The sequence below is a fragment of the Mytilus trossulus genome, chromosome 3 (genome assembly GCF_036588685.1).
Source record: "Mytilus trossulus isolate FHL-02 chromosome 3, PNRI_Mtr1.1.1.hap1, whole genome shotgun sequence".
Classification (NCBI taxonomy): Eukaryota; Metazoa; Mollusca; class Bivalvia; order Mytilida; family Mytilidae; genus Mytilus; species Mytilus trossulus.
The window spans coordinates 72,892,175-72,901,880 of NC_086375.1; the positions used below are offsets into that span (position 1 = coordinate 72,892,175).

Consider the following 9,706-nt stretch of genomic DNA (forward strand, 5'->3'; position numbering starts at 1 on the left):
ATCCTTGACTTATCATATTTACAAAAATTCTAACAGCCAAAACCCAATGAGGAGATGGATACAAAGAATCTTGTGACAGAAGTATTAAAATTCTCTATTTTTTTTTATAATTTGACACCCGGCCAGCTACTTTCTGTTTCTAAAAATCAACCCATCTTTTGTTTAAGGTTTCGATCTTTATTTCTAAAAAAAAAAGTACTGATTTCAATTTTCATGATTTTTGAGGGAATTTATTTTACCATATAAAATTGTCTTAATTTTGCCTTTGGCATTAGGACTAAATTTGTATTTGGCATTGACATTTGATAAAAAAGTAAAATTCTATTTAAAAAAAATAATTTAGCTATAACATTTAAATTAAAATGAGATAATGGTAAAACAACAAATAATTAACTTTAATGGACCACTTTTAAGTTTGTCGCATTTCATGCAGTTCTCAACAAAATTATCAATTACTGTAAATTCAGAAATTATTGTGTGCATTTATTATTGAGATTTTGTCATTATAGACTTAAACGCGATTTTATTTTTTTACGATTTTGAGGAAAATTCTGTTTAATTCATATATTAAATATTTCAAAATGCGAGTTTAATTTATTGCGTTTACAACTCTGTCACATTTTTTGCAATAACAAAAACCTCCCGTTAATTTCTGAATTTACAATACTAGAATTTAATTTGCTGAATAAAAACAAAAGTCCAATACAGCATTATATTTTTTCAAATGCTCTCTTAGCATGCTCAATATGGGAAGGAAGGGATGATGCCCTTAAAACACATAAATGATGTTCACTAAAACCAAACTTGCGATGTTTTTTATGCGGAAATGCAACAACCTCATTTGTTTAATATAGTTGATTATTTTTTGTTTTAACTTTATCACATTTTTGTTGCAGAAAGCTCAACATAGGGATAGAATACAATACAAATACAAAGTTTTTTATTGTCAATTATGACGTCCCAATAGTTTGAGCAGTACTATTAAGTTCAATTTCATACAAGTGATTACATATTGATTACATTGATTATTTAACAATTAAACAAAGTCAAGTCTTTTACACCCAAATAATTTCTGCAGATAAGATATATATATATATATGTATAGTTTTACAATACAATATAATATAGATGGACAAACTACCGGTGACTAAACTGTATCTAGAATTGATTTTCTCTCTTTGAATAAAGTACACAATAATAAACTTACATGTTTAATTATAACATTATCCTCAGATGACATTAACCGTATTAATTTTGATTCATTTGGAAGGCGTTTTAAAGTTTTTGTTAACCTTATTTAAAGTAATTTATATATTCAGATCTTTTATTTTCTAAAACGGGACACTGAAGAAGAAAATGAATTTCATCTTCAACTTCAGTGTTTCATAATTTACATATTCTATCCTCCACTTGAAGCCCTACATATCTGCCTCTTTCAATTTCTAATTTATGTGCACTGACTCTGAACTTAGTGAGCAGTCGCCTTTCATCCTCATTTAAAATTAATAAGTATTTTTCCATATAAATATTTTCTTTAAATAATCTGTAAGTTTTTAGTTTATTTCCATGCTGTTTATTTTGTCTATCATTGTAAAATTCAGATTTCCAAATACAAGAATATTTCTGTTTTAATTTCCGGTAAATTAGTGATTTTAAATCCATCTTTGAATTTTAAACAAGTTTAAGATCTATATGAAGATATTTCATAAGAATAGGAATACAACTATACCAACTATTTTTGTTTAAACTATTTAGTGATAGTGATTCAGTGGCGGTGGCAACTACATCAGCAGCGTTAGCTAACTTCTTAAAAGCTTGATATTTTAGTAGGTGGAAGATCTGGATGCTTTATACTTTGAATACAGATGCCTCATGTTAAAAAGTTTCAATGGGTCACTTGTCAATTGTCCTTGACCTTATTTTTATGGTTCAGTGATTACTTGAAAAAAAATATATTTCTCTCTTATTATGAGTGACAGGATAACTCTATTTTTTATGTGCGTAGCTTGCAAAATCCTCATGTCAGTCAGACAGTTTTCATTTGACCTCAACCTCAATTCATGGATCAGTGAACAAGGTAAAGTTTTGGTGGTCAAGTCCATATCTCAGATACTATAAGTAATAGGTCTCGTATATTAGGTGTATGGGAGGATTGTAAGGAGTACAAGTCCAGCTGGCAGGTGTCATCTGACCTTGACCTCATTTCCATCGTTCAGTGGTCAAAGTTAAGTTTTTGAGTTTTGGTCTTGATTTTCAAATACTATATGCAATAGGTCAACTATAGTTGGTGTATGGAAATATTTTATGACAAAAGTGTCAGTCTCACAGGTTTTATTTGAAATTGACCTATTTAGGACTATCATCATGATATCAATGATTAGTAAAGAAGGTGAGTCATTTCAGCGTGTGCATGCACTTTTGTTTGAAAACATATTCTTGATAAACGATAAAAACCTTAACAATCCCCTCTTTTTTCAACAAATGTTTAAGTTCTTCATCAGTCATGTCACTATCATAATTTAATGAAAATCACTTTTAATACACACACAATAAATAGAAACAGCACATATAATTTTGTTCTGTTGTGTAAACACATGTATGTATATATTCATTGAGGAAACATAAAGTCCAATATCCGAAACTTCAATAAAAATTAATTAATTAATTAACTATAATGCAATTTTTTATTCTTGACGCTAAAATTTATTTCTTGTTGCATTATTAGTCTTCTTGATCATGATGTCATATAAGGCTTCTTGTTGCTTCTTCCTATTGTAAGAACTAATTTAAGGCATCACAGTAAAAAATAAAATAACCTTTCAAGAGGTCATAATTATTTGGACTACCTCATAATATCATTATAACATGATCTCTCTGGGTCCATTTGCCCTTTAAAGAAAGTAAAATTCATTAAAAGTTGGCACACATTTAATATCTAAAATCAGCAATTAATAATCATGACTGCATGAGCTTCACAGTGGCAGTGGCAGATCCAGAACTTTTACAAATGGGAGCCCAATGACTGACAAAAAAGGGGGGTCGATCCTATGGATCAGCCTATGAGTGTCCTTTAATTTTTCATTCTTTTTATTAATAGATGTCATTTGGATAAATGAGTTCATGTGTTATTTCAGGTCCATTAATTTAGCCTAAATAATTACCAAAGTACCAAATATATACTTTAACAGTAATTATTCATGATGTATAAATGGTTCATTATTCATATTTATTCTATATTCTACAGGCACCACCAACAATATATTACATTCCAGACTTTATTTCCTCTGAAGAAGAACAAAGGTTAATGAGCAGTGTATATGCAGCTCCAAAACCAAAATGGACACAGTTATCAAATAGAAGATTACAAAACTGGGGTAAATCCAGGAAAACTTCTTTTAAACTCTCACTTCTTTTTTGTTGACCAAACAAGCATATAATAGATGTACACGTCTTAAGTTGAAAAGGAAGATTTCACTAAATATAATATCTATCAAGTTTTTAATACTGTTAACTCTGCCTGGTCCAATTGGCCAATATTAACTATTGACATTACTTTGCATCATTTCTAAGACATAATACTTAAAATTTAACACAATCTTTTATTTAATTGAATATTTGTTTGCTATATAACATGATAGAACATGTGTCAGTGTGAACATCTACACATCATGTATTGTAGACCATTTTTTAACTTATACCTATTATCAGTCCCTCTGCTAAACCATGATTTGAAAGTTTTGTGTTAATGCAGGGAATTAAGTGCTTACAGAATGTATATTTCATTCCAGGAGGGTTACCACATCCCAAAGGTATGGTAGCTGAGGATATACCACAGGTAAGCTCTAATTTATATGTACCATTATTATTATTCTTATATTGATAAAACCCTTAGACAATTTTCATGGTTCTTCCCTAGAGAATATACATGTACTGTAGTTATCAAAGCTTTCAATTCCTCAGTTATCTGAGGATAATGTTACACAGTTGTATGCACAATATTAAACCAGAGTTTAGTAAGCAAGTATTGAATACCCAACTAGTTGTATTTGAAAGACCAATAATCGTAGTTTCTTATTTTCCATATCAAAAGAGTTAAATTAAGTTTGACATTGGTTTTGATGATTTAATTATAAAATTTGTATTTTTTTTTTAAGTGGTTGAAGACTTATATAGACAAGATTGGTAGACTTGGAATATTTGGAGACTGTTTACCTAACCATGTACTAGTTAATGAATATGAAGCAGGACAGGGAATTATGGTCAGTAAATTTGATATTTGTCAATATATTAATATGAAATGTTATACTTCATATATTTTTCTACAATCATCTATAGTCCAGTCAATCTAGCATAAATTTGACCCTTACATGAAAGTAATTGCAACAGAAGATTTTTTAGTTTTAATCTTTAGCATTATACCCCAAATATACTCAGAAAATAGTCCCATAAAATCCTACTTGGAGAAGACTATTTAAAAAAATCACCATTTAAAAATCCTATGGAGATTTGCATTGAAAAGGGAGATAACTCTTGCAAAAAAGGCAGAAATATCAATAAAAATTGATACAAAATTATACCTTTACCACTTCTATTCATCAGAATGTATTGATTCTTGATTTATAAGCTGTCTTTAGAGTAAAACAAACAACTCTGAAGGTGTTTTCATATCTTTTATCAAGCTATAATCTAGATTTCGTAATTCATTAGTTGACCATTTATTGATTTTTTCAACATGTCAAGGTAAAGAATCTCAAATTTAATAAAAAGAATCAAGTATGTATTCTTCTTTTTGTGGTTTAAAGTTTCTTTAGACAAGTAAAATGCTGAAAAAATATAATATACTAATATAAACAATACCAAATTTTCACATTATTTTTCCAAAATGGTTACCAAGCTTCAAATTTGCCATTTCTTTAATGAAAAATGCACGAAAAAATTAAACTACCCATAACACTTCGGTTTTGTACACTTCATGAACAGATGATTATATAATTTTGTCAAATACCACCTTATAACCCCATCAAAGTATCATACTTTACATAAATTTCAAGAAAATCAAAAAAAGACTCATTATTGCAGAGTTATCTCCCTTCCCAATGTTTAATTTCCATAGGAGATAAGAAATGCTGATTCTGAGTTTTCCTTATGTTAGAATTTATGGGACTTTTTTTTGTGTATTATAAAGGCATAATGCTATAGGTTAGAACTAAAACATTTTCTGTTGCAATTAGTTTGAGGTTAAATCTTAGTTTGACTGGACTACTATCTTTGAAGTTGTGGAACATTGTTTTTATTAGTAATACAAATATAAATCTTTGCTATTTTATAAAGCTTGATTCAAAAGTAAATAGAAACACTAGTCAATTAATTGTTTTGAAGCATGTGATTTATATAGAAGAGGAATAGGCTGGAGACTAGTGCATATCCTTGTGGTACTCTAGACTCTAGTGTTTCCTGGATGGAATATGATACTTTCCCTTCTTTATGAGAGTTCTTGATCCAGTTGTTGGTTTTCCTTGTTATCCCATATCGTTGAAGCTTTTGAATTAATAGTAAACTATGGCTAACATTGTCAGATGCATTTGGAAAGTTAATGATTAGGCAGTCCTTTCTCAAGTGTTTTTTTTTATGACCAATAAATATATTTTAATCCGAGTTGCTCATTACAGTTTTTTTCTTAAAAACATTTTGTAAATCATATGGATTGTTGTTTCTATCTGCATTGCACATTATAAGACTAGTAACTACAGTCATAGGACAAAAGTGAGTTCCCAGTCAAAAAAAGTCCTATCATTTCAACTAAAATCAATATTTTTCAAAAAATTATTACGAAGTAACTGTATAAGCAATTTTTATAAAATAGATACCAAAAGATGTAAAAATGTCTAAAGTTTTATTGTTTATTTAGTCATAATTTTCTTGAGTTTCATTTTCACCATCTGATGATTTAAACACAAATGCAAATTTTTACGATTTTAATTTTGTTAGAATAATAGCAAACTTTTCAAGAAATATTTTTATTGTGTTCATCTCATCAGAAAATTAAAATAAGCCTGAATAATATTATAACCGAATAAACAATAAAACTTCAGACATTTCTACATCTTTCGGTATCTATTTGATGAAAATCCCTCATACAGTTACTTCCTAATAATTTTTGGAAAAATATCGATTTTAGTTGAAATGATAGGATTTTTTTTAACTGGGAACTCACTTTTGTCCAATGACTCATGTACATGATTCATTTATTTTCTTGGGTATCAATTTTCATGGATTGACGAAAAATTGTATTTTCGTGGATATTTGATTTCATTGTTTTGCTTAAAGTCTAAAGCATATATAAAAATTTTAAAAAATGAGAACACTTATGAACCACATCAACAAAGGAAAAACACTGAACATCAGGTTTCTGATGTAGGACCGGTGCAAAAAATGCAATGGGTTTAAACTTGTTTATAGTGTAAAATTACAACATAGAAAGACACACTATAAAATAACAATTGAAATGCCTTATAAACTTCTCAAAAGACATAATAACACAAACAAAAGAACATATACTAAACAAATAAATTTGATCTATGACACTTGATATGTAGATAGGCACATAAAAGAATGTGAGCAGGTTAAACATTTTCACAAACACTCAACTCTCCCCTAACATTTATGTTCCATGGTTAGGAAATTCTTTTATCAAAACTATGGATAACTAATACTTCAAAATTGTGTTTTATATACCAAAGGGACCCACAATCATACTGCTCGGTGTGAAATGACTAGATCGATTTTTCTCCTCAGATACTCCCTATGGTTTGAAAGTTTTTAATGTCTTAAATTATGCAATTTAGCAAACATTTGGATAGCCAGATCAATTACATAAAATATTCTTCCATGTAAATAATAGCTTAGATCCATGTTGACTGACCACTTATTCTTTTTTTACAGCCTCATGAAGATGGACCTTTATTTTATCCTGTAGTTTCCACAATCAGTTTAGGATCCCACACGTTTTTGGATTTCTACAGACCAATATCTGAGGATAATCAAGTATGATAATGTATATTTGTACAACTGTCAAATAAAGAATGGCAAAAATAGGCAAAAATTCAATATAAGGATTCTCACATGTAGATGACTTTTTCGGATATGTACATATATATATGTTGAGTGTAATCCATTACTTACACGTTTTTTTAAATTGCTCTTTTTTTACAGATTTAATTGGTCTTTGGTTGAAATTTCAAATATTTTACTTTCTTATAACGGTACATGTATATTGTATTATTAAAGTATTGAATTCTTATTTGAAAAATTTGTACCAAGTAGAACATCAAAATTATCCTGCGAACATTGCTTAGTATATTACTCTATATTATTTTTTTCAGGATTTCACATCATTTGAAGAAAGGTACTTAACATCAGTCTTACTACAGCCAAGAAGTTTAATATTAGTATGTGATGATATGTATAAAACCTATTTACATGGAATAAAAGAAAGGACTACTGACAATGTGACAAACAAAGTGGTTAATTTGAGTCAATGTGAAGGAATAAGTATTGGAGAAACACTGTCTCGGAAAACAAGAATCTCACTTACAATTAGACATGTACCCAAAACAATCAAAAATAAACTTATATTTGGAAAAAGATGATATACAACAAATTTCTTATTGTAAAATTGTTATATTTTATTTGTTATACAAGTGGCAATATCTAATCTTTTTTAAGATAATTAAAAATAAAACATTATTCTTCAGTGAATTTAATATCCCATGTTAAAAATGTGTTATTTACTTCGTATATGTAACTGTGCATGTCTGTTGCATACATAATCCTCTTACTCTTCATTTTATGGTAGTTTTAGAGTCCTTTGTTAAAACTAAAACTATTATTAGATGCAAAACACATCACAAGTGTAAGCCTTGTTTTTGATAGAAATAATATGTTAAACTGAGTGAAAAGGCCTGTTTTGTGTTGTAACTGTTGTGCTTATACCACTCACAGATTTAATTAATCAATATGGATTTCTGTCCTAAAGGAAGCACTTTTTTTTTGTTAAACAAAACACATGTTTGTATAAAAGTTTATTTAATTATAAATAACATGTACATTTACAACCATTTTATGTTATGTAATAAATTTCTAAGTATTGTATAAAGTACAGTGTATTGGCAGGTTTTCTTGTAAATTGTAATTCTTTAGATAATTGATAAGTGATAAGCAGACAGTAAGTACATTCATCTAAGTATATACAGTTATAATATTATTTTACTTAATACATAAAACAAACCGGTATAGACAAAATTATTAATTTGAACAAATTGGCAGGATATGTTTGAATAGTTAGCTAATAAAAATAATGTTACTTTGTGATTTCAGAATTTTTTTTTTTAAACATTTAGCTAAACAAAATCTTATGTACATTGTACCAGTATGATTTCTGAAATACTGGTCTGTTGTCCTCCTTAAGGTGGTACCAAACACCTTAACTAAAATTAATTTGCCTCGTTTAATCTATAAAATTTTAACATCTAGTATATAAAATTTCAAAAAATTTGAACCAACCGTTTTATCAGAAAAATTACACTGGTTATATAGCAGATTGAAAAACACTTATTTTGATCATGGAGAAGCTAAATATTCCCTTTACAACACAACGTAATTAAAACGTTTAGCTGATTTTACAGAGTTGTCTCCCTGTAGTGTAAGGTACCACCTTAAAAGTCTTCTTTAAATCGACAAAGTTTTCATAATGTTCAATGACAAAAAAATGATTTAAAAATGGTATACTAGTATCTCACTACCCTAGATTAGCAAGATATCAGATTTAAAAGCAGTTGAGTATTTTGTTTACAGATCCAATACAAACAAATAAGACATTACTAACACCCAGAAACAAATCCATTTTTTAAAAGTCAAAACATGATTTTACAATAAAGCCAAATGGATAAGGCTCTGAGTTACAAGCAGTTTGGTTCAATTACAGTTCAACTCAAACAGACCAAAAGAAATCAGGCATTAGTTAGAGGTAATTAAATATGAAAAAACATCTTGCCAGGGCTACTTACAAATTAAAGCAAAATGAATTGCTAATACGATATATAAAACAAGGAATGTCAGAAGCACCTGCCTGTTTTTGGAAACATTATAAAAAAAAATAGTGGAATACAACTTTTTTTTCTATTTCAACATATGTTCAAGATATGTAAAGGGGTGATTGTTTGTGCTCATGTAAAATGGTTAACATTTTAACCCCACAATTTTTGTTTGTCTGAACCATTAGTTGACATTTGTTTTTGTCTTTGTATGTGTATTTTCAGAGGTGTGGAGTGCTATAGTAGGGCTAAGTGTGTTTCTGCAACATTGTCTCATATTTTTATGATTCCTGTTATCTTGTTTATGTATAAATATTATAATCAGCAAAATTGTCTTGAAATGCCAGTACTTCTATAAGTTCATGAACAGGAACAAATATTATTTGTGCAGTAATACTAATAAAAGTATAAAATGAAATAGAAACATATTGAAAGACATATATTGAAATACAGTTACAGTACCGCCCATACTTCATAGGATTAAAACAGAATAGAAAACAGTAAAAATATGGATAAAGGTGAGTAGATTTATATGTCACAAAATTTATTCTGAAAGATTATTTCAAAATTTAAAATGACTACAATATATGTAAGAATAATTTAAAAAATTATAC

The 9,706-nt window shown here is 28.4% G+C and overlaps 1 protein-coding gene across 1 annotated transcript; it reads left to right on the forward strand.

The window, feature by feature from the left end:
• The first annotated feature begins 36 nt into the window (after positions 1-36).
• On the forward strand, positions 37-8,365 carry LOC134712345 (alpha-ketoglutarate-dependent dioxygenase alkB homolog 6-like). The gene is made up of 6 exons (XM_063573800.1): positions 37-81; positions 3,245-3,374; positions 3,789-3,835; positions 4,155-4,259; positions 6,943-7,044; positions 7,383-8,365. The coding sequence occupies exons 1-6, from the start codon at positions 55-57 to the stop codon at positions 7,647-7,649; spliced, it is 678 nt and encodes a 225-aa protein (XP_063429870.1). The 5' UTR covers positions 37-54; the 3' UTR covers positions 7,650-8,365.
• The last annotated feature ends 1,341 nt before the right edge of the window (positions 8,366-9,706 follow it).

Coding starts and splice junctions, on each gene's coding strand:
- LOC134712345 (XM_063573800.1), top strand. CDS start 55: ATGGATACAAAGAATCTTGTGACAGAA. Junction 3,836..4,154: donor TAGCTGAGGATATACCACAG/GTAAGCTCTAAT, acceptor TTTTTTTTTAAG/TGGTTGAAGACTTATATAGA. Junction 4,260..6,942: donor AAGCAGGACAGGGAATTATG/GTCAGTAAATTT, acceptor CTTTTTTTACAG/CCTCATGAAGATGGACCTTT.